General features: G+C 38.1%; 7 protein-coding genes and 1 non-coding gene across 9 annotated transcripts; 2 read left to right on the top strand and 6 right to left on the bottom strand.

The window, feature by feature from the left end:
- Positions 1-28: 28 nt before the first annotated feature.
- Positions 29-590, bottom strand: LOC135135194 (uncharacterized). Its single transcript, XM_064064238.1, has 2 exons — positions 470-590; positions 29-421 (listed from the first exon to the last, which is right to left on the bottom strand). The coding sequence occupies exons 1-2, from the start codon at positions 536-538 to the stop codon at positions 65-67; spliced, it is 426 nt and encodes a 141-aa protein (XP_063920308.1). The 5' UTR covers positions 539-590; the 3' UTR covers positions 29-64.
- Positions 591-851: 261 nt separating this feature from the next.
- LOC135132784 (uncharacterized) lies at positions 852-1314 on the bottom strand. The gene is made up of 2 exons (XM_064060985.1): positions 1288-1314; positions 852-1238 (listed from the first exon to the last, which is right to left on the bottom strand). The coding sequence occupies exons 1-2, from the start codon at positions 1312-1314 to the stop codon at positions 852-854; spliced, it is 414 nt and encodes a 137-aa protein (XP_063917055.1).
- Positions 1315-1339: 25 nt separating this feature from the next.
- Positions 1340-6351, bottom strand: LOC135123746 (filaggrin-2-like). The gene is made up of 10 exons (XM_064048619.1): positions 5898-6351; positions 4503-5310; positions 4377-4448; positions 4176-4322; positions 3972-4121; positions 3744-3917; positions 3516-3689; positions 3291-3461; positions 1894-3236; positions 1340-1846 (listed from the first exon to the last, which is right to left on the bottom strand). Exons 1-9 carry the CDS (start codon positions 5925-5927, stop codon positions 2014-2016), a joined length of 2949 nt encoding a protein of 982 aa, XP_063904689.1. The 5' UTR covers positions 5928-6351; the 3' UTR covers positions 1340-1846; positions 1894-2013.
- Positions 1445-1917, bottom strand: LOC135132775 (uncharacterized). Its single transcript, XM_064060975.1, has 2 exons — positions 1894-1917; positions 1445-1846 (listed from the first exon to the last, which is right to left on the bottom strand). The coding sequence occupies exons 1-2, from the start codon at positions 1915-1917 to the stop codon at positions 1445-1447; spliced, it is 426 nt and encodes a 141-aa protein (XP_063917045.1).
- Positions 6352-6547: 196 nt separating the features above from the next.
- Trnac-gca (transfer RNA cysteine (anticodon GCA)) lies at positions 6548-6619 on the bottom strand. The gene has a single exon. It is a non-coding gene; the product is annotated as a tRNA-Cys (tRNA).
- Positions 6620-6944: 325 nt separating this feature from the next.
- LOC135123750 (uncharacterized) lies at positions 6945-9226 on the top strand. The gene is made up of 5 exons (XM_064048632.1): positions 6945-7198; positions 7280-7406; positions 7455-7616; positions 7689-8789; positions 8842-9226. The coding sequence occupies exons 1-5, from the start codon at positions 7109-7111 to the stop codon at positions 9195-9197; spliced, it is 1836 nt and encodes a 611-aa protein (XP_063904702.1). The 5' UTR covers positions 6945-7108; the 3' UTR covers positions 9198-9226.
- Positions 9227-13182: 3956 nt separating this feature from the next.
- Positions 13183-14505, top strand: LOC135123725 (uncharacterized). Its single transcript, XM_064048590.1, has 4 exons — positions 13183-13661; positions 13708-13859; positions 13910-14339; positions 14390-14505. The coding sequence occupies exons 1-4, from the start codon at positions 13298-13300 to the stop codon at positions 14473-14475; spliced, it is 1032 nt and encodes a 343-aa protein (XP_063904660.1). The 5' UTR covers positions 13183-13297; the 3' UTR covers positions 14476-14505.
- Positions 14493-15854, bottom strand: LOC135123734 (transmembrane protein 41B). Of its 2 annotated transcripts, none has more exons than XM_064048598.1 (3): positions 15479-15854; positions 15298-15403; positions 14493-15246 (listed from the first exon to the last, which is right to left on the bottom strand). In XM_064048598.1, exons 1-3 carry the CDS (start codon positions 15672-15674, stop codon positions 14610-14612), a joined length of 939 nt encoding a protein of 312 aa, XP_063904668.1. In that variant the 5' UTR covers positions 15675-15854; the 3' UTR covers positions 14493-14609. The 2 variants fall into 2 exon arrangements, with proteins under 2 accessions (XP_063904668.1, XP_063904677.1); XM_064048607.1 differs by having other exon boundaries at positions 15650-15849.
- Between the last annotated feature and the right edge of the window lie 8717 nt (positions 15855-24571).

The following is a 24571-nucleotide window of genomic DNA, read 5'->3' as shown; positions in this document are numbered from 1 at the left end:
AAAAATAGAAAAATAGTTCATCATTTTTTATTATTATTATTATTATTCATTTGACATATTTATATTAGCAACATCCTGAGGCAAGAGGACATTGTTCAATGGTCGGATACTGGTTAGTGATTCCCTGGCATTGGATGTACGTGTGTCTGCAGGTCTGGTTAAGCGCATTTGGGTCTGGTAATTTCTGCAGAGGCGGCTGGTTATCACAGAAGCTATCAATGCAAACAGACGTATAGTCACACTGCTGCGTAGTCGGGTTAAATTTCATGAAGGTACCACAACTAAGATCCGTCTTAATGAAGTAGATGTCCAGAATTACATTACACGTGAAGTACTTCTGGCAAGTTGGATCTTTGCTTTGGCGAAAACTGCCCACAGCTACGCAGTTCGTGGCCAAACTCATCCGAATAATCGACAAGTACTAAAAAAAAATGAAAAGAATTTTCGTAGAAGCAACTATTTCACGTACCGCTAGTAGCACCAATAAAAACTTCATCGTTAATTGGAGAAGAAAGATAAAATGCAGTTTAAATTGCATTTATTATACATGTCGTCCGATTTCAAGTGTTTGCTTTAATTGCATTTTGGATTAGGGAATTATTGCTGTAATTTACAACTGGCCATTCTAAGAAAGCAAGTTTGATTAGATTTTTGTATACAAATATTTGAAGAAGTGTAGCAACAACAGCTCAATGTCATTAACACATTTGGTGGAATTTTAGTGCCAGTAAAATTAATCCTGTGTAATTAAACGAGATAACGTGCATTCGAACGTCATCACCGAGTCCAGATTTCTCGTGGGGGTTTATGGAGGATTTAATGAAAAAAAAAAGTTCTTTGAAATTTTATTTTCAACAATTTTTGGTCAAACAACAACCAGGTTCTGGCAACAGATCCTTGTTAAAGTATCCAACTTCGCATGTTCTCACAGTCGGATAACGCTGACCTTCAGGGCCGACGCATTCTATGTAGGTCTTACAGTCATGTCCGTTGGGGTCCACTATTTTGGTAATGGAAGGTGGTAAATATCTGCAAATGTTATCGATGCAGTGGGCGTCCACCGAACAACGACCACTCGATGGGTTGAAAATGGAAGGTTCTGGGCAAACGTAGTTTCTCGAAACGAAAAGACCTTTGCTTTTGACGCAAAGGTAGTAGTTTCGGCAGGTTGGATCCAGCGACCTGAATCTTCCAGAAACTAAACACGTGTCTTGGGAATGGGTCCCGGTGACCAAAATCTAGAATGGGTTTGGTTGAAAGCGACGTCAAAAATTTTCGCCGACTTACCACTACAACAACTAGAATGGGCCTCATTATGTAATGTAACAATAAGACTGACTTAATCGAACGAAGACTTTATTTAAATACCAAAGACTGCTTAACATAAACAAACGCGAAGTGATAACGTTTGTTTTGCTTTTATTTCAAGACAATGGGTTGTTTTTTAAGTACTACAGTTTCCTTGAATCCAACAGTCTGGTTCTGGGTTGAAGTTGTTGTCGAATAGTAGGCCGTCTGGGCACGTTCCGACCACCGGGTAGCGGTCAATTATGCCCATGCACTGGATGTAGGTGTGACAGTCGGGCCCATTGGGGTCCGGCAACTTGGGGAAAAGTGGTACCAAAGGTACAGAATCGCAGATGTTGTCGATGCAAACCGCCGTGGTCGAACATGTTTGGCTCGTTGGGTCGAAAATCATGGTACTTGGACACGTGTAGTCACTCTTGACGTAGCCACCGTTGTACAAAACGCACAAGTAGTAGGAACGACAAGCTGAATCTTTGTACCTAAATCTTCCTGCAGACGTGCAGTTGTAGCTCTGCCCCCAAGCAGAGGCCACCATCAACTTGACAAAAAAATTGGGTAAAGAGTAAAACGTTAAAGTTAGCTTACCAAGATGCAGATGATCGTCTTCATCTCTGCCATCAAATGACTACTCACTCAAGTGCAATTAAATAAAACTGCATACAAGGTGCATTTTTTTATTTAAAGATAAGATAAAATACGAGAAAGTTATTTTGAGTAACTAGGATAAAGAAAGACACTTTTGAAGCTTTCAGCAACCTTTTGTTTCAACGTGTCTAACCATGTCGGGAAGTTCTCAGTTTCTTCCTCCTTGATGCCTATCACAGAGGGAAGTTGCGAAGACCTAACGGGTTCCATGGTCTGCCTAGCATGCTGATTGTGACCATCAACCCCCGAAGACCCCTGTGGTGGGACGATTTGCAACTCGGGCGTTGCCGAGGGCATTTGATGCACGACGGCTTCCGAGTCGGGTTGCAAATAGTGACCCTCTATGCTCGAAGAAGGCGTGACGGTCTGAAGGGTGGGGTGCATTTGGTAACCTTTCATCACCGAAGATACTTGGGGTGCGACGGTGGGCCCGTAGGAGTGCTTAGCGTAACCCTGCGGGGCCAAGACCCGCACGTCGGGGTAGTAGTAACCGTTCGCCTCCACAGGGTAGTCGTAGGAGGTACGATCACCGTAACCGTAATTATAACGATGATTGAAATTATTTATTGAGTTGACGTTTTCGTTGGAAGAGGGATTACATGATTGGTGCCTGGATAATACGTCACCTAGATAAGTGCGCAACAACGAACTCAATTGATGATCGAAATTGCCACCTTGGGAATTATCCATTGGTTGAGATAAGTCGATTTCCACTTCTTTGTAAACCTCTTCGACTTTTCCAACGTCGCCTTCGACACCCAAGTTCAGTTTTATCTTGACTTTTCCATTTTGACAGGGATAGGTGTCGGAACCGATTGGTTGGTTAATCCGGACATCGCCTCTTGGGTAATTAGCATTGCTGAACTGTTGACTACCATAGCTCAGCGGTTGCTGACTACGAGAATGGAACGGCTGCTGACCTCCATAACCGTACATTTGGTGACCACCATAACCGTGCTGGTCAGAAAACGCGTACGGCTGGTTATTACCGAAACCCATAGCGCTATTACCAACAAGGTTCCGTGCATTACCATTCCAACTTGCACTGACCTGATCTGCACTCAGTGGACCTGACTGACCCATAGTGGGTGGATACCCGTATAACATTGCCATCACTTGGTCCCAGACGCCAGGGCTTTCCATGCCTTCGAAATCAGATTCCTTAGTCGGCGAAATTGGGATAGTATTTTTCAGTCCTCTAAAAGCTGCACTGTCAGCTGCACTGCTGGATATACCCGTATTGGCTTCCCCGTTCGACGAAAATGAGACAGCACCTTCCGCAGCTGTAAATCGAAAATTGTTACTACGTTTAGTTATTAAGATTTTGTAAGTATAACCTCCGGGCATAACATAGCCGTTGTCCATTCCCACTACGTTATTGTATGTTTCTCCGTAAGCTCCGATACCTTTTGCTTGGTCGGGTTCATCAGCTGGATTGTCAGCTTCACTGCTGGATGTATCCAAATTGGCTTCCTCTTTCGACGAAAATGAGACAGCACCTTCCGCAGCTACAAATCAAAAATTATTACTACCTTTAATTATTAAGATGCTGTAAGTATAACCTCCGGGCATAACATAGCCGTTGTCCATTCCCACTACGTTATTGTGTGTTCCTTCGTAAGCTTCGATACCCTTTGCTTGGTCGGATTCATCATCAGCTGCATTGTCAGCTTCACCACTAAATGCATCTGCATCGGCTTCCCCATTCGACGGGAATGAGACAGCACCGTCCATAGCTGTAAACCCAAAATTCTTACTACCTTTATTAACTAAGATACTATGAGTATAACCTCCGGGCATAACATAGCCGTTGTACATTCCCACTAAGTTAGTGTGTGTTCCACCGTAAGCCCCGATACCCGTTGCTTGGTCGGGTTCATAATCAGCTGCATTGTAAGCTTCACCACTGAATGCATCTGCATCAGCTTCCCCATTCGACGGAAATGAGACACCACCTTCCAACGCTGTAAACCCAAAACTGTTACTACCTTTATTAACTAAGGTACTATAAGTATAACCTCCGGGCATAACATAGCCGTTGTACATTCCCATTACGTTCGTGTGTGTTCCATCGTAAGCTCCGATACCCTGTCCACTGTCAGCTTCACCACTAAATGCATCCGCATCGACTTCCCCATTCGACGGAAATGAGACGCCACCTTCCAACGCTGTAAACCCTAAACTGTTACTACCTTTATTAACTAGGATACTATAAGTATAACCTCCGGGCATAACATAGCCGTTATACATTCCCTCTAAGTTAGTGTGTGTTCCACCGTAAGCTCCGACGCCCTTTGCTTGGTCGGGTTGATCATCAGCTGCATTGTCAGCTTCACCATACGCCGAAAATGAGTCACTATCTTCCAACCCTGTAAACCCAAAACTATTACTACCTTTAGTAGCTTGATCGGGTTCATCATCACCTGCATTGTCAGTTTGACTGTCAGCTCCACTGCTAGATGCATCCTCATGGGCTCTCCCATTCGACGAAAATCCTGTAAACCCAAAACTGTTACTACCTTTAGTAACTAAGATACTATAAGTATAACCTGCGGGTGAAACATTGTCGCTGTGCATTCTCGCTACATTCGTTATTGTGTTGTTCTGATCATCGGGTAGACTCTCAAAGTCACTCTCATCTTTGCTGGAGCTTTTACTGTCGTCTTCTCCGCTGCTTACACTATCAGCTGCGGACGTTCCACTGTCAGCGTCGCTGCCGGTTTCGTTGTCGGCTTCACTGGTTCCACTGTCGGTTTCGCCGCTGGCTTTACTTTCAGCTTCGCCGCTGACATTACTGTTAGCTTCGCCAAGATCGCTGAGGCTTTCGGAGTCGTGCCCGTTTACAGATACCACTGAATTCATGTCCAGTTCTTCCTTAATGGGTTTCAATTTTACTTCAGTTCTTGCCTTCTCCCGCGTCCCCAAGAACGTCCTAATATAAGCTTTCCCTGATTTACAGATCGAGGTTTTGTTATATTTCGTTGTTTCTTCGGCATCGTCCTTGATGGTGATGAAATCTAACACTTGCTTCGACCCTTTAGTTTTACTCGTTATTTCATATTGTTCGACTTGGTCATCATTTTCGGGAATAGGTTCCGTGGCAGTTACTGACAAGCTAATCGAATACTCCACATACCCGGCACTACTACCATTAGAAAAAAAATGTAGAATTGTTTCTTCGTTCCAGCAAATAGTAGTATGGTCGTCATTCTCGTATAAACTAGAAGAAACTTTAACTACATCGGGATGTGCCGTATCAGGGAAAATATTTTCTACTTCTTTTAATCCATGTTCAAGTTCCTGAGGTTGGAATATCGACTTGGTGGACGTAAAAGTAAATAACAAGCAAAAGTACGTCTGAAAAAAGATTACAGACGAAATTAACATTTTCACAAGTTGAGCAAATTTTCAAACACCGCGGACATGGAACAAAACTGAGAATCAATCGATCTAGTGGGAGCTTCAATCAAAAGATAAAGATTCATACCTCGAAAATGTGTGGATTTTAATCAACCAAAAAAAAAATAAAATCGCCTGTAAAACGTCCTATTAAATCAGGATAAATCGTCTTTGTTTATTTTTTCAAATGTACGTCCAATCTGTGCACACAGACAATGGGCAATAATTTTTTGATTAAATCGTTTTTATCGTAAAAAATCAAAGATGTGAAGGTGCACCATGACATTGATTTTACAGACGTCAACTTTCTGGGATTTAGGCTTGCCTGAATAAAACCGACAACAGTAAGAACGGACAAGAGGCTTCTAAACTAATTTTTAATTTGGGGTAGCATGAAAACTGAAGTATTCTATTTCGAAAAAAAAAAATTAATTAATTAACTAAATTCGAAATAAACGAAAAATCGAAAATTAAAAAAGTAAAACGAAAAAGCAGAAAATTGTTTCGCGTGACCAATTAACCATGACTATTTTTGAAAAACTTACTAAAAGTTGCTCCACTCGCACACTAGACATTTTACTCCAAGAGTTAGCGACACACTGAAGTTTTTATCCAATTAAAATCTTCAAATCATTTGCTTCAGATAAAGATAAAACGCAATAAAATCTTCCTTCACAACCGCATAATTTTAAAGTCGATTAACGACTTTAAACTAGCAACAATAACTCTGATTAGGTTTTAGTAGGTTTTGTGTGTAGTTCCAACGAGATAAAGGATGAAATTGTGAAAATTATTGCCCAAAAATTCTCACTGGTTATTTCAAAGCCCACTCTTCATGATAATGATGCACATTACTTTTCGGCATTAATTCCTTGTAAAAATTATTGCAAACTATTTTGTTCGGGTGAGTTCACTTGTGGCGTAACAATGGACTTAAAACTTTGCAACCAAGAAAGAAAAAAATCAAATTAGGTGGTCTCCCACGTCGTGAAATGGATTTCTGCCCACCTAATTTTTGAGAAGAAATTTTTTTCTGCGACTGTTGTAGCTGTCTTGAAACAAAAGTGCAGTAATAGCGTGTTTTAAGAAAAAAAACATGGTGTTAGTCGCTCTTTACAATGTAACTCGCTTTAAAATTAAAAGAGATAAACAACTGCTTAATTACTGGGTGTATTAATAAAAAAAAAAAAAGGTGAGGGGGCACCCGGGTTTGAACCGGGGACCTCTCGATCTGCAGTCGAATGCTCTACCACTGAGCTATACCCCCACTTACGTGACGGTTTGCGTCTGATGTATTTCAACGGATGATTTATTCCATTACAGAATTAGTTCCTTGTAAATTGTAGTTGCATTTTTTGATAAATGTTTGGCCACTTTGTCGATTTTACTAATAAATTTGTAATTTAATTTGAAAACGGAAAAGTTTGTCTTGTGTTGTTATACGTGGCACAAACAAGCATTAAAGTAGTTATTTTTACTCTCAATTTTTAATAAAATGCAGTATGAACCCAATCGCTCAACGAACTTCTCCCATCCGACGAAATATTACATAAAACAACGATTTGATACGAAAAAAGCAGCGATAACTCATTTCTTAAAGGTTTATTCTCACGATAAGATAAGACGCAAACTAACGTTTCAAATATTCATTCCTCGTGTCGCTGTACAAAAATCGTCTTTTTCCCAAATGCGTAAGCCGATCGCAGCCATTTCCCTAAATTATAATGTGTGAAAAGCGTAAAATAAAATCGTGATAATGCGTCGACTTAACTCCGACTTCAGCGACAAGTCCACGGAAAATTGGAAAACACCCTACTTGGAAATCGTCGCTGTGGGAACAATACAGGTACCAGAATACTAAGTAGCGGCGTCATTAGCTGTGATAAGATAATTGCTATTTATTTTCCGCAATTTTTGCATTTTGCAGTTCTTTCTGGCGCTCTTGATCATGTGCTACGGCGTCTTCTTAATGCAGTTCATCCTCAAGGATTTGTACAGTCTTAAAAGCAGCTTATGGACGGCTATCTTTTTCGTATCGTCGGCCAAGATTACGAGTTAGTGAGATATTTTTGGGTGATTTGTTATTCGGAGTGAATTTCCAGATCCTTGGGTTAAATCGTACTGCAAACATTTGGACAATGTCAAGCTAAAAGTACACAAACGGAATATTATTGTGACGGTCCTGCTATTATTCAACGATTTGGTCGTCTTGTCGTTCTACAAAACAACAACCAGCGTTTTTGTCTTGTATGGAATTTTCGGAGGTACATATTTATACCTAAGTACTATATACACCTAGAATTTCCACAAGTGACGTTTATTTTTTCAAAAACCAGGTATATTTTCGAGTATTATCACCGTCCACCTCAACTATTTAACCTCCGAGGCGTTCAAGCACCACCCCCAACTCTTCACGTTCTTGGACCAGCTCATGAAGGCCTTATCGTTGCTCCTCCTCCCCCACTTAACCCTCCTCTTCACGAATGTATACGGCACAACGCAGTCGTTCCTCATCATCGCGGGCCTCATCCTCAACATAATCCCGGCCTGTCTCCTAATCCACCACAAGACTCGTCAAAAAAAACCCCTCTGCCGCTTCCAAACCGTCGACCAATTATCAATCGAGATGACCGACTTGAGTTCCAAGCAACCCGTAGTGCAAGAACCGTCGTCGTCGAGCGAAGACGAAGACGACGACGACGACGACGACGACAACGAAGACGAAGACCTCCAAGTCGAGGAGAGCGAAAGCGACAAACCGGCTCCAGTGTCGTCGATGAGCGTCCAAAGATACTTCCAAAACGTTGGTGTTAAAATTCTACCAAACATCCCAGAAGAGAGCGACGCCGAAGAAGACGATGACGATATTAACGAAATCAGCAGCAAGAGACTGAGTCGGATCAGCGCGATTTTGCAAGAAATCAACGACCACGCGCACAAAGACGTTAACTTGAGTGTGACGAATTTGTTTCAGCCGGAGGAGGTTTGTGAGAGGGTGGAGACTGACAATGTGGAGGTGGAGTTCTTGAGCGAAGCTAGTCAGAAGAAGGCGAGGTGTTTCAGTATTAGCTCCAGTTTCGTGAACGACGTTAAAGCGAAGAAGAGGAAGCTGAAGGCGTTTTGTTACAAGAATTTCGTCAAGGCGGTTCCGAGGACGCTGGGTTGTGGGTACTTTTATCCGGCGGTGGTGTCGAATTGCGTCACCTCGACTTCGTCGGCTATCGTCTTTGCCGCCGCTCCGTACTTTATGTTTCTTCACAACGAGCACGAGTACCGCAATTACCCCAACACGACTGAAGAGGCCACTTTTTTGTTGACGCTGATTGGCTTTTCGTGGATTTTTTTCCTAGCTGGGTACCCCGTTTTCAATAAGTTGTCGGCGTTTAAGACGAAGGCGCTGTTTCTGGTGGGGCTTTCGGTGCTCGGGTTTAGTTTATGTAAGTTTCGTTGGTACCGCAATTTATGGTGTATTGATTTGGTTTGTTTTAGATGTTGTTCATAAATTCAGCTATGATAATTTTGTGCTGTTCTCTCTGACGTTCGGACTCGGTCATGGAATTATCATGTACGCCGAAAGCATTGCCAATGAAGAGTTCTTCGGAGAAGCCAAGTGGCAGACGATGCGTGGAGCACTCGAAATTTCAACCGGACTACTTGTGATATTAATTTATTCAATTATTTATTTTTGTAATTTTGAAATTTACGTTTTGCTGTCGTACGCATACTGGTTTTACATTTTTGACGTGGGTCTTTGGATTGTGGCTTACGTCACGAAGAAGATTTTCGTTTATTGTAAAAACAGGGGAAGGTACAACGTGCAAAATTACCCAGATTTTGATTTTTAACCACGTAATAAAAACAATGTCGATTTTAATACTATTTTTATTGTTTTTCGGTTATACAGAGTGTCTGGAAAATGAAAAATAGTAAATTCCTTCTCACATTTTGGTGGTTATAATGATTTTAAAACACAACAACACATTCATTTTCACAATAACTAGTAATAAAACTAATTCCATTTGGCAACAATGTCTGCCTGATATAAAACGAAGGTACAAATCAGCAAAAATTTTAGGTCCCAGTGTTTTTCTTTTAATTCGGGAGGTGTCTATGGTGTATTATTTTGGGAGCTCATGGAGATTTTTTTGTAAATTATTTAAAACAATTTTGGCTTTCTATTTTTGGAAAATTCTGACCTGATCTGTTTTCGAGCTGGGAGGTTCTGGGTATTCCTGTTTAGTAAAAATTTGAAAGTGCTTTGGAGCCTCTAGTGTCTTTTCTTATAATATGTAATTAAATTGTTTAGTTTAGAGGATACGTCATTTGCCAAAACCATTCTTATCTTAGCAGGTACTAGCCCCGCCCACCCACCCTCTCTTTTCTTAGAGAGTATGTCATTTGCCAAAATCACTCTTAACTTAGCAAATACTACCCCCCACTCTATTTTCTTGGGAAGTATATCATTTGCCAAAATCAGTCTTATCTTATCAAATATTAGCTCCGCCCACCCACCCTGTTTTTTTTAGAGGATATGTCATCTGCCAAAATCAGTCTTATTTTAGCAAGTACTAGCCCCGCCCACTCTCCTCGGGCGGGGCTACTTTGAATTTTTTCAAGCGCAGAACCGAATACTTGAAAAATAAAATTCGATCTTCAGCTAATCAAAAAATTTTGGAAGCCTGGTAGGAATTTCCGAAAAAACGAAGCCGAAAATGGCTTCTGGGAATCGAAATCTACAAAAAAATGTATTCAACTAATTTTCGGAAAAACATAGTTGAAAAATGGTTCAAAATGTCAAAAGTGCCAAAATAAGTCTTATCTTACCAAATACTAGCCCCGCCCGCCCAACCTCTCTTTTCTTAGAGAGTATGTCATAAATCACTCTTAACTTAGCAAATACTACCCCCCCCCCTCCATTTTCATGGGGAGTATATCATTTGCCAAAATCAGTCTTATCTTATTAATTATTAGCCCCGCCGACCCACCCTGCTTTTTTTAGAGAATATGTCATCTGCCAAAATCAGTCTTATCTTAGCAAGTACTAGCCCCGCCCACTCTCCTCTTCTCATTGTAACAACTAATTTTATTTGTGTTGATTATAATATCATTCATTTCATTCAGTTTGGATAAAATCAATCACTAAAAAGGAGACAGGGTGGGTGGGCGGGGCTTATTATTTTCTCAGTGAAAAGTAATAATAGTTAGAATCTAGGATGTGAAAAAAGTAAAAAAAAGCGCCAATCGTAACTTTTTTTGTTATACTATTTGCTATAAAATTTATTTCTTATTTTACCTGTCTGTCTACATTCCACTCTATACCAGTGTAAATGCCACTTTTTGTCCAATAAAATGAGAAAACCGGGTGGGTGGGCGGGGCCCCTTTGATTTTTTTTAAGCTTAAATTGAACCATTTGACGATTTAAAATAAAATTTTCGTCTCAGAGGAAATAAAATTATCCAATGAAATTCAAAAACGGAGCTGGGTGTAGTTAGTTTTATCAACTGAAAATACACTTTTTGTCCAATAAAATCAGTGATTAAAACGAAAACCGGGTGGCCGGGCGGGGCCAAAATGTCAAAAGTGCCAAAATCAGTCTTATCTTACCAAATACTAGCCCCGCCCACCCACCCTCTATTTTCTTGGGGATATGTCATCTGCCAAAATCAGTCTTATCTTAGCAAGTACTAGCCCCGCCCATCCCCCCTCTTCTCATTCTAACAACTAATTTTATTTCTGTTGAGTATAAGATAATTCAGATAGGATAAAATCAGTCACTGAAAACGAGGCAGGGTGGGTGGGCGGGGCTAATTATGTTCTTTTGTCGAGTGACAGTGGAAACTAATAATAGAATCTAGGATGTGAAAAAAGTAAAAAAAGCGCCAATCGTAACTTTTTTTGTTATACTATTTGCTAGAAAATGTATTTCTTATTTTACCTGTTTGTTTACATTCCACTCTATATCAGTATAAATGCCACTGGATGTCCAATAAAATAAGTAATTAGATCGAAAACCGGGTGGGTGGGCGGGGCCACTTTAAATTTTTTAAGCTTAAATTGAACCACTTGACGATTTAAAATAACATTTTCATCTCAGAGGAAGTGAAATTATCCAATGAAATTCAAAAAATGGAGCTGGGTGGAGTTAGTTTTATCAACTGAAAATACACTTTTTGTCCAATAAAATCAGTGATCAGAAAGAAAATTGGGCGGGGCCAAAATGTCAAAAGTGCCAAAATCAGTCTTACCATACCAAATACTAGCCCCGCCCACCCACCCTCTATTTTCTTGGGGATATGTCATCTGCCAAAATCAGTCTTATCTTAGCAAGTCCTAGCCCCGCCGACGCCCCTTTTCTCATTCTAACAACTAATTTTATTTCTGTTGAGTATAAGATGATTCAGATAGGATAAAATCAATCACTGAAAACGAGGCAGGGTGGGTGGGCGGGGCTAATTATGTTCTTTTGTCGAGTGGGAGTGGAAACTAATAATAGAATCTAGGATGTGAAAAAACTAAAAAAGCGCCAATCGTAACTTTTTTGTTATCTATTTCCTATAAAATGTATTTCTAATGACTACATTCCACTCTGTATCAATGTAAATGCCACTTTTTGTCCAATAAAATGAGTGATTAGAAAGAAAACCGGGTGGGTGGGCGGGGCCACTTTGAATTTTTTCAAACGCTGAGTCGACTACTTGACAAAATAAAATTCAATCTCCAGCTAATCAAAAAATTTTGGAAAAACGGTAGGAATTTCCCAAGAAACGAAGCCGAAAATCTCTTCTGGATATCGAAATCTACAAGAAAATATTTTCAACTAACGATCGGAAATGTTAAAAGTGCCAAAGTCAGTCTTAACTTATCAAATACTAGCCCCGCCCACCCACCCTCTATTTTCTTGGGGGGTATGTTATTTGCCAAAATCAGTCTTATCTTTGCAAATACTAGCCCCGCCCACCCCCCACTTTTCACTTTAAGGACTTTATTTCTCTTCAGTATAAGATCATTCACTTTATTCAGATCGGAAAAAATCAATCACTGAAAAGGAGACAGGGTGGGTGGTCGGGGGTGAGTTCTTATGTCGAGTGGGGGTGGAAACTAATTGAAAACAATAGAATGTAGGATGTGAAAAAAAAAATGTAAAAATTGTTATATTTCAATTAGCGATTTTGGAAAAATGATGGGAATTTCCGAAGAAACAAATCCGAAAATTTTCGAAAATAGTTGAAAAATGGTCGAAAATGTCAAAAGTGCCAAAATCAGTCTTATCTTATCAGATTGTAATCATTAATAAAAATATTAAAAGAAATTCTAGTGACTTTAAATTTGCAGTTCTCGGTGGGTGGGTGAAGCCACTTTGAACTTTTTCAAGAGCAGATTCGACTTGACAAAATAAAATTCAATCTTCATCTAATAAAAAAACACAGTGAAATTATAGATACTACATAACGTACTGAAGAGTTAATCTGGCATTTTCCAGACACCAGGTATATAATTATAATAAAATGGACGTTCGCCTTTGCCGCCTCGTCGAAATAGGAGTTGTAAATGCAACTGTCAAAGTGACGTTACGCCTCCATTGTAAGAAAGTGTAATTTGACAGAAGTGAATCCGTCAGACATGCATGAAATCAGTCAGTATTGACAAAAAATGTAAAATTAGCGCTCGTTCTGTTACCATTACGTTACAAAAATTGACAACTTTTTGTAAAATTAGTCATTTTTGGCGCCACATTGAAAACCAACTCGATAATCACACTACCCACTGACAGATGTCGCGCCACACTTTTTTCCAAATCTTTACATAAAAAAAATTAATCCATTTCAGACTTCTCTAACCCACCCCCAATCACCCAAAACCACGACCAAAAAGAAAATTAAAATGCAGACTTTCCTGAAAACTCGCATTTCTCCCCCGCCCGATTGACGTTCTAGGTTATGTAAAATGTCAAAACAAGAACTCCTGCAACAATACAAAAACGATGTGAACAATTTACGAAAATGTGCCAAAGAACTAAACTTCAGTGATAAAGAAATTACCAAAATATTTAAACAATGTTTCAACGAATTAGACCACGAAAATCCAAAGCCGCCTCGAAACTCGGGCAATGCTCAAAAATACGCAACGACAATACTCAAAATATTTTTTATATTTACGCTAGTCTCGACGTGCATCTACATTTTACTGAACGTACATCAACCCACTTCCAGTTTGGTGCTCAGAAACGTGCAAGGTCTGATTTATCCGGGCCTTAAAATATTAAGGTTTCTGTCTGTGCCCATAATTCGGAAATACCCATCGCTGACAGGTACCGGGATTCCCATTGTACTTCGTTGCTAAAACATTCGTTTCAGGGTTGTACGACGAAAGTTGTTTGGTGGAAAATCCGTACTTTTATGTGTCGGATATGGAGTGTTGGCCATGTGAAAATGTGCACTCTGTGATGGATCTAACGGGGTTTGATAATCACAGTTTGTACCAATCAGGCACCCCATACATAATCAAAGTGAGAGAATTCTCAAACCAGATTTATACCTACTGAAATCGTTGTTTCAGACGCAACAAAAGGAAGTATTTTTTGAAGATTTAAAGCAGCTGTATGTAGATAATAAAGGGGTTTTTGATAAAGAAGCCAACTATATCAAATCTACTAACTCATCTGTTAGTAGTTTGGGGGAGTTGTTTGAGTTTGGGGTGCAGTCTTCCACTCACGTGACCTGGAGGATTAACAAAATGTCCCCTGGGAGATTAATAAGGCAGCTATTTCCTAGACCACCTATAATCTCTGAATGGTCAGGCCAAAGTATAGAACGTTTTATAATCATGGACGCCCCCAATGCCACTCCTTACGTTCTACCCAATCCTGAATGCAGCTACGTGATTCTCACCCAAGGAATGGGTGAAAGAACCATAATTCTAAAACCATCTAGGGAGTGTGGCGACGTTTGTAAAACCGTGTCTGTGGTCCTCAAGCCCTCGTATATGCGTAAGTGTATTTTGGGTTGCCTATACACTCTCACTTTTTGTCTCTTCTAGTATGGTACAATTGGTGGTACTGGCGCCCCATCAGTCTTCCCAACTCCCCCGAGTCCTCCATCACCTACCTAAGCTCTTACTGTTAACCCGACTGAATAAACTATTTTAACAAACAACTTTATTTCTCTCCAAAATGATATACAATTCTTGAGCCTGTGCCTGGTCAGACTACACGTGTACAAAAGTCAGGAATGAATTTAACGGAACATAAATACTTTCATTACTCAAGTTTCTCCTTAAACCAGCCTTTGAAAATAACGGGCACCAGTGGCACCACCCCGCACACCGCCAACCACGTCAGAGATCCAGCGCTGATGGCAAAATCGTCCGCCGTTAAATTCTGCAGCGTCTGCCCCCCTTGAATAGCGACAAACGACGGCGGCGCCACTCCAAAGAAGGTTCCAACAGCGAAAGGCACCAACGGGACACCGATCACAGGTGCCGTCAAATTTATAAACCAGTTGGGCAAAAACGGCGTTATCCTTAAGAATAACACGTAATTAAATAAGTTATCACGGTGCTTGTCGACTTGGTGCGCCCAAGCCTGCGCCTTTTCGGGGTAATACTTGAGGACTAGTTTTCTTCCCAAGAGTTGAGAGAGTAAGAAGCAGAGGGAGGCTCCTAGTGCCGAGCACGTGCACACCAGGATCAGCGCGATGGTGAACGGGAAAAGGAAACCCGACAGGACCGACAAAAACAACGATCCTGGGATGGCGAAAGTTTGTAAGAAAATGTAGGTTATGAAAACTCCTGTCATCACTTGAAAGTAGTGGTCTGTTTTGTACCGACTTAGAACGATTCCTAGCTGTTTGGCGTCTTCTATGTTCCATGGGAGTTTGATGAATTGGCGCTCCTCGCTACAAATCGGGTTATATTAAAGCCAGTGTTGTTTCCAAAGTCATACTTACTCTGTCACTTTTGGGAATGTCTTGTACACTAAAAACAGGGCGAACAGCGAGCCGATGAAGATTATAAGCACGGAGATGAGTGCCACTCTTGTTGAAATTGCAGCATCTACAACAAAAACCGCCACAAGTTACATTAATACACACAAAACACAAAGCAGTTTTTTGAGGTTATGTCACCTACTTGGTTTTCGGACGGGATTTTCGTGGTTGTGGTTCATATTGGGGCTACTATGGGTAATGTTAAAGGATCTACGGTAGCTGGGTCTACCCCTGATCTGATACGGGGACAGGAAAGGGCGATTATAAATGTCCGATGAGGATGATACTTGAAAACATTGAATCGCATTGTCACCTTGTGTTCTTTGTTGTGTTGGCATCGTGGTTGTTTCTTGTTTTTAATTATTAAAACCGAGTTTTTGTTGTAGTTACGTGTTAGTTACTGCCGCATTTTACTGTATTTGTTTCGCTTAATTTTTGGGAAATTTAAACTGTTTTGACAGACGACAGAAGCAAATGACATGTGTGGCATGAGGTGATAGGCTGCGGCCTATCAGGGTCGAGGACAGGGACGGACTGCGCGCTTTTCGTGCCCGTCGTGAACTGTCAACATGTTTTTAAACACTTTGCATAATAAATAAACATTCACTGCCATCGGTCAAGTTTATTTAATAACAATATTTTCCGTAACTCGATTTTAATATTAATTAATAATAATAATAACAATAAGTGTACATTGCTCGTTAATTTAATCTAAATTATTAATTATTGCGACGAGTCGATTGTTTCAGGGATCCCATTAATTTAATAGTAGCTTCTAACCTCATTGAACGACACAGGAAATTAACTGGGTCTTTGTTTACGAATCTAAGTTTTATTAGAGCGGATATTTAAAAATCGTTATGATCGTTCCATTCAAAAGTTCGTCGAAATTTTATAGCTGTGTTATTTACTCTAGTGATAAATAATCTCGTAACCCATATTTTCCGGATCGGTTTGTTTTTCGATTATCTGTGTATTAAAATTAAATGGTGACGTCATCGGGTTTTTGGAGAGAATCAGTTGTTAAAGTTTCAAGTTCGCGTTTCGGCTTATTTAAAAACAAAATTGGCAATTAATAGCAATTCCCACAATTGCGACGACATTGAACCAATGCCAAGGAAAACTTCTGCGTTCCCAGAAGCCATAACTGTTCTTCTGTTGACGCAAAAGCAAGAAGCCATTAGAAATAAAGCTTGTTGAATCCAGGCAGGATCGTATTCGGTTATTGCACCTCGATTTGTCGTTCTAAGTTTAGTGTAAATATTTGTGTGTGCATAAAAGCATAAAACGACCTAGCTAATTGGTCCGTTCCCCGCAATTTGCGAATCTACCTTACCTCATGAATGATCCAGAATTAGTCTCGTCCAGGAATAAATTCAATTTCACTGTCAGCATTTTGAATTAAATTTTGTAAACACCTGTGTTGTGGTAAACCAGGTGTTTTAAGCAGAGCGAGACACTTAGCGTAATGGTTCTTTTGCAGCAACAAATTAATTACGTGCACCGCAACTATTTATACCCCGGCCATGTGCAAGCCGCTACTTACCGCTGCCAATTTTAACCGCAAAAACTACATAGCAACCAGTCGCTGAAAAATTACGCAAGGACCGAAAATAATTGATTCTAATTGGTCGATATTGTATTAAGTATCGCAATTTGAGACCGCGGTTGGCGATTGACCCGATGGATTTTCAGACGGAGGAATTGGGGTTCTTGTGTACATAAATCTTGCTCTTTTAAGCAGTTGCTAATCAATACGCAGGTGGGCTCTTCCACGTGTAATTTAAACACGGAAACAAATTTATCGTCGGTATTATCGACGGCTGTGCGCACGTTCGTCGTCGAAAAGACTGACCGGTTGGTATATCGCCCAGGAAACTAATGGGGCTGTTTGGGGAAGAACGAGGGAGTTTTTGTAGTGTGCGGAGTCGCTGAGGGAGTATCGGAGTAATTTTCGTGCGAAGACTGTTTCAGGGATGATCGAATTACGTCCGGTGCCTGCAGGGGCGGTTCTGGGATTCGAGGTAGTAAAATGAGGTTTATCAAAAGTTAAAGTGGCGGATAAAAAGTTTCGAGTTTTTGTGTTCGTAATAGCGTGTGCGTTCTACGTTTAATATTAATTCACGCTACTTAGTTACAGTTTTTATGTAATCGAATCCGTCGGGTGACTATCTACTTTTACGTCTCCCGTTTCCGTCTGTCTGTCTGTCTGTTTGTCTGTTCCTCCAATACTTTAAGTATCATGTTGTTGAAAGAAAACCTATACATATTAATAAAGACAACCCTTGATTAATTAAGCCCCACCCACCCGCCCTTCTCAATTGTGACGAATTTTTAATTTGTTGTCAGCTCTAGAGGCGGAGTTTAATTGCAAAATTCATATTTGTTTGATCCTTTCAAAAGATTATTAAAGAATCTCGGGTCTATTTTAAATTATTAAGACACAATTTCGGGGATCCCAATGCTTTAAATATTGTGTTGTTGAAAGAAAACTATATACATATTAAGAAAAAGAAATTTTGATTTTTTTTTAATTACAATCATATTTTTTGGGTTAATTGAAGAGATACTGTAAAGACACTTTTTTTTTTTAAATTTGGAAATTGAATTTCCATCTTTTTCAATTTCACCTTCAAAATTCCCGATTTCTCCATTTTTTGGAAAATTTTTGAAAATTTAAATCAATAAATTCACTTTCATTTTTTCGGTTATTTAAGAGGTATTAAAGGGCGCTACAGATTCGTAACCTAGAACAAATTTTATAAGGTAACATAGTTAATTTTTCACTTGAATGCAGCCACTTTCATTTTTTTTTTTTTTGGAAATTTTGGGAAATTAAAGTCTTATTTCTGTCGACTATTTGAAATGGCGTTGTTGATATGATTTCGGATTCGTAATTTGCAGAAAAATCATTTTCCGCTACCACTTTTTTTCTGCTCGAACAGAGCCACTTTCACTGCTTTTTTGAAAAATTTTGGAAATCTAATATTCAATTTTATTTATCATTTCCCGACTTTATCATTTTTTGGAAAATTTTTGAAAATGGAAATCTCAATTTTTTCGGTTATTTAAAGAAGTGTCGCAAAAACACTACAGATTCGTAATCCGTGGAAAAGTGTCTACAAACCGATATTTTTCCGCTCAATAGCACATTTACCTTTTTTTTGAAATTTTTTTGATAAATAAAATCGAACTCTTTGAACGTCATACTCTGAATTAAGGGTGAATTTTTAGTAATATACCATCATTTTTTGCTTAAATACGCCTGGTTTTATGATTTTTTGGAAAATTTTTCAAAATCTTATTTTATTCTCTTCTGTAATTTAGGATACAAGATACAAATTGTATTACAAATTCGTAATCTATGGTAAATTTTTCGCTTGGATAGAAACGCCAACCAAAATTTGTCTCATCATCCCCACCAATAATGTGCTGACGTCACTTCAAAATTAAATATCGTAAATGGGTTTTTAAAGTACTAGCCCCGCCCACCCATACTCTATTTTCTTAGAGGGTGTGTGATTTGCCAAAATTCGTTTTATCTTAGCATGTACAAGGCCCGCCCACCCACCCTCTCTTTTCTTACAGGGTATGTGATTTGCCAAAATTCGTTTTATCTTAGCATGTACTAGGCCCGCCCACCCACCCTCTCTTTTCTTAGAGGGTATGTGATTTGCCAAAATCAGTCTTATCTTGGCAAGTATTAACAAAAATTAAAAATTAAAAAATTGCTAATGGAAAAATTAAAAAATCCAGAAAGTGAGAAATTAAAAATTGAAAATAGAAAAAAAAAGCAAAACCTGAAAATTGAAACATCCAAAAAATTGAAAAATTGAAAAACTGCATATCGAAAAATTGAAGAAACGAGAAACTGAAACAACTAAAATTGAATAAGTGAAAAAAAAACAAAAATAAAAAACCGAAAAATTTCAAAATGTAAAAATTGAAAAAAACAAAAGTGGGAAAATTGAAGAACTGAAAAATTCAAGCAAAAATCGAGGCGAGGGAAGTTCTGTCGAAATAATCTTCAACCAATTTTTGTAATAATACGTGGATAATTTTTTTTTTTTTAATCAATTATATTATGTGGACAAAAACGGGAGATTTATTTTCATTTTCTAGATCGTGTAAAATGTCGAGACAAGCTGAAATCAACCATTAGGGATTTGAATTCTGATAAAAAACACTAGGAGCCCCAAAAAAGGTGGGCGGAGGTGAGTTTAGGTTTTTCTAAAGAGTTTTATAAGCAAGCAGTAGCCCCCCCCACCGACCCCCTCTTCATTCCAATGACTACTCTTATTATTATTCAATCTTATCTTGGCAAGTCCTAGCCCCGCCCACCCACCCTTTATTTTCTTAGGAGATATGTGATTTGCCAAAATCAGTCTTATCTTAGCCAGTACCTACCAAAAATTAAAATTTGAAAAATTGCTAATCGAAAAATAGAAAAATCCAAAAAGGGAGAAATTAAAAATTGAAAATAGAAAAAAAAGCAAAATCTGAAAATTGAAAGATCCAAAAAATTGGAAAATTGAAAAACTGAAAAATTTAAAAATGAAAACTGGAAGAGTCGCATATCTTAAAAATTAAAAAACAAAAAAAATGAAAAATTGAAAATTTGCATATCGAAAAATTGAAGAAACGAGAAACTAAAAAACTAAAATTGAATAAGTGAAAAAATAACAAAAATAAAAAACCGAAAAATTTCAAAATGTAAAAATTGAAAAAATCAAAAGTGGGAAAATTGAAGAACTGAAAAATTCAAGCAAAAATCGAGGCGAGGGAAGTTCTGTCGAAATAATCTTCAACCAATTTTTGTAATAATACGTAGGTATTTTTTTTTTAATCAATTATATTATATAGACAAAAACGAGGGATCTATTTTCATTTTCTAGATCGTGTAAAACGTCGAGACAAGATGAAATCAACTATTAGGGATTTGAATTCTGAAAAAAACACTAGGAACCCCAAAAAAGGTGGGCGGAGGTGAGTTTAGGTTTTTCTAAAGAGTTTTATAAGCAAGCAGTGGCCCCGCCCACCGACCCCCTCTTCATTCCAATGACTACTCTTATTATTATTCAATCTTATCTTGGCAAGTCCTAGCCTCGCCCACCCACCCTTTATTTTCTTAGAGGATATGTGATTTGCCAAAATTCGTTTTATCCTTAGCATGTACTAGGCCCGCCCACCCACCCTCTCTTTTCTTAGAGAGTATGTGATTTGCCAAAATCAGTCTTTTCTTAGCCAGTACTTACCAAAAATTAAAGTTTGAAAAATTGCTAATCGAAAAATAGAAAAATGCAAAAAATGAGAAATTAAAAATTGAAAACTCGAGAAATTGCAAATACAAAAACTGCAAAATCTGAGAACTGAAACATCCAAAAAATTGGAAAATCGAACAACTGAAAAATTTAAAAATGAAAACTGGAAGAGTCGCATATCTAAAAATGAAAAAACAAAAAAAAAAGAAAATTGAAATTTTGCACATCGAAAAATTGAAGAAACGAGAAATTGAAACAACTAAAATTGAATAAGTGAAAAAATAATAAAAATAAAAAACCGATAAATTGCAAAATATAAAAATTGAAAATATCCAAAACTGGGAAAATTGAAAATTTTAAGCTTGGAAAAAAATGAAAAATTGAAGAACTGAAAAATTCAAGCAAAAGTCGAGGCGAGGGAAGTTCTGTCGAAATAATCTTCAACCAATTTTTTTAATAACACTTAGGCAATTTTTTATTTAATCAATAATATTATATGGTCAAAAACGGGGGATCTATTTTCATTTTCTAGATCGTGTAAAACATCTAGACAACCTGAAATTAACCATTAGGGATTTGAATTCTGAAAAAACACTAGGAGTCCCCAAAGAAGTGGGCGGAGCTGAGTCTAGGTTTTTCTAATGAGTTTTATAAGTAAGCAGTAGCCCCGCCCACCGACCCCCTCTTCATTCCTGTGACTACTCCTACTATTATTCACTCTTATCTTGGCAAGTACTAGGCCCGCCCACCCACCCTCTCTTTTCTTGGAGGATATGTGATTTGCCAAAATTAGTTTTATCTTAGCATGCAGTAGGCCCGCCCACCCACCCTCTCTTTTCTTAGAAGGTATGTGATTTGCCAAAATCAGTCTTATCTTAGCAAGTAGTATCAAAACTTAAAAATTGAAAAAATTGAAAAAACGAAAAATTGAAAAATCCAAAAAGTGAGAAATTAAAAATTGAAAACTCGAGAAATTGCAAATAGAAAAATTGCAAAATCTGAAAACTGAAACATCCAAAAAATTGGAAAATCGAAAAACTGAAAAATTTTAAAATGAAAACTGGAAGAGTCGCATATCTAAAAATGAAAAAACAAAAAAAAAATGAAAAATTGAAAATTTGCATATCGAAAAATTGAAGAAATGAGAAACTGAAACAATTAAAATTGAATAAGTGAAAAAATAACAAAATTAAGAAACCGAAAAATTGCAAAATATAAAAATTCAAAAAAATCAGAAACGAAAAATTGAAATATCCAAAAAGTGAGAAATTAAAAATTGCAAACTCGAGAAATTGCAAATAGAAAAATTGCAAAATCTGAAAACTGAAACATCCAAAAAATTGGAAAATCGAAAACTGAAAAATTTAAAAACGAAAAATTGAAAAATTCAAGCAAAAAATCGAGGGAAATAATAAAATAAAAACGGAGGATCTATTTTCGTTTTCTAGATCATGTAAAACGTGTAGATAACCTGAAATCAACCATTAGGGATTTGAGTTCCGAAAAAAACACTAGGGGGCTTCAAAATTCTTTAAAAAATAAATCACTAGGGGTTTCAAAATAGTAAAAAAAAATTCTGTGTATTTCGAAGCGAGGAAATTTTTAATTTGTTTAAAAAATCCAAATAAAAACAAGTTAAACAACATGTTTTCCACATAATCGACGTATTCTCATTATTTTCATGGTTGTGTTTCCAGTTAAACCCGTTTCCCTTTTTTAATAGCGCAGGAAATTGCGTGTTGCGATTTTTTAAAGTGCTTCGATCCGGCTCTGCCCCTTTCGACAGCTAATGAGGAAGAAATGAAGCGTCAAATATTTATTAGAACCGTTCCTTTATTAAATATTTGCGTTGGAGCTTCCTCTCTTATAAACCGATAAGTGAAACATATTTGGAAGTTTTGTCTACTTTCACAGCTGCTGTCACCGACCGGAATACTAAGCGTTCCAACTTTTTAGATGTTCTTTTTAATTACGGGATATTTCCTCGGGAAGTTTGATTTTCACACGGCTTAGACGGGGTGTGACTGGAAAGACACAGAATTACATCAACGATTCAAAATGGGTAATTTCGGCCCAGATTCAATAAAAAAACTCGTCGTTTTCAAATAATTGTGTTTTAATGGGGATTTATTTTGAAATGACTCTCACGTCTCACGTTAGCGTCGAATCGATACCGCCACAAAAGCGCAAAATTCGATACGACCGAGTATTTGCAAACTCGCTAAAAAGCTCGTGTCAACAATTTTCATTATCAATTTTTCCCTTTATCCAGCGGTCGAATTCGGGGCCGTTCTATTAGAACTAATATCCGTCCACAAAACGCTCGAATCGGCCGAAGAACCTCTCAAACTATGCTTTTTATCCAAACGACTCATAAAAAACGAATCGATTGTCTGCTCGTTCCGGAAGCAATAGCACATCATACGCCGATTCGCGATGGGCGGATTGAACCATTGTGGATTTCCTGAAACCTGAAACCGCTGCAAAGGTTTCGGTGTATGTTTTACTTGATACATTTTCTACTATTAGTTTTATAGCGTTTTCTATTTTCAAATGGCGACATTTTAGAGCTAGACGTGCTTCTAGTTCTTGGCCATGTTTTAAAAGCAAGCACGTTTTATGTCACATAATATTTCACAGGGAAGGACAGAAGGAGGGCTTTGTGCAACCGCTTCTGACGTTTCTCTCATTGCTGGAAAACCAGCTCTGACGGAGGACGTCGATAGCGTTAATGCGCGACTGTTTATGGCGACAAAAAATTTAATAACAAGTGCAGCGATCTCGAAAGACAATAAAAGTTGGAAGAGAGATTTTTATTTGTACGGGCGGAAAGTGCACATATTTTTAATGGTCTTTCTGGTATTTCGGAACGGCGCTACCACTGAATATTGCTTATATGTGACACAGATAGACACAGTAGTTTTCTAAATCGTTCTAAATCTTGTACGATCGTAAAACTGAACAGGAAAGTATAGACAAGGGGCGATAAAATAATTCATGATTCAACTTTGTTTATGTTTATGTGGTAAGGTCTTCACCTGAGATACGCCAGATGTTGCGGTTTTTCATTGACCTAAAATCGTCCACAACACCAATGTTTTTCGAGAATCGCCCATTGAATTAAAAATAATAATAAAGTCGAATTTATTTTTGGAATCAGCAAGTCACGAGCTGGAACCTTGAATTTTTTGAGAATTTTTAGGTGGCTTTTAGGTTTATATTTTACCTTTTTTTTTTAATGTACATATATATCCATCTTTTCACAACAAGAAACTTAGGACATTGTTTAAGTTTCACGTAAAAAGATGTCTACAAATATTAAAACAAAAAGGCAAAATGTCAGCCCGCCCACCCACCCTGTCTAAATTGTAATGATTTTTTTTATTCGCCGTGAAGCAAGGGGGCGGAGCTTAACTGCAAAATACTTATTTCTTTACAAAAAATTAAAAACATGTCTTTGAGTATGTTCAAAGAATACTATGTATATTATGAAAACAAAGGCTAAATATATACCCCACCCACCCAGCCCATCTCAATTGTGATGATTTTTTTTATTCTTAGAAACTTAAAACACGTTTAAAATGGTACGTTTTTGTAAGGAAATACGGATTTTTCAATTAGTCTCCACCCCTAGATCTACCAACGAATGAAAAATTCATCACAATTGAGCTTGGGATGGATATGGGTGGAGCTTAATTTTTGGCTTGTGTTATTCTTAACATACATCGTATTCTTTGTAGGATACGATACTCAAAAATTTGTTTTTTATTTCTTGTAGAAAAATAAGCGTTTTGCAATTAATCTCCGCCCCCTTGGCTCACGACGAATAAAAAATCGTCACAATTGAGATAGGGCGGGTGGGCGGGGCTTATATTTTGCCTTTTTTTCTTAATATGTTTGTGTAGCCATGTTTTCACAACGAACAACTTAAAATATGTTTAATACGGTAAATTTGTTTAGGGAAATATCGATTT

The sequence above is a fragment of the Zophobas morio genome, unplaced genomic scaffold, assembly GCF_036711695.1.
Source record: "Zophobas morio isolate AGI-343-1 ecotype UQ-CSIRO unplaced genomic scaffold, CSIRO_AGI_Zmor_V1 ptg000002l, whole genome shotgun sequence".
Taxonomy (NCBI): domain Eukaryota; kingdom Metazoa; phylum Arthropoda; class Insecta; order Coleoptera; family Tenebrionidae; genus Zophobas; species Zophobas morio.
Note: the sequence above shows the minus strand (reverse complement) of the source record. Positions and strands in the feature narration are given on the sequence as shown.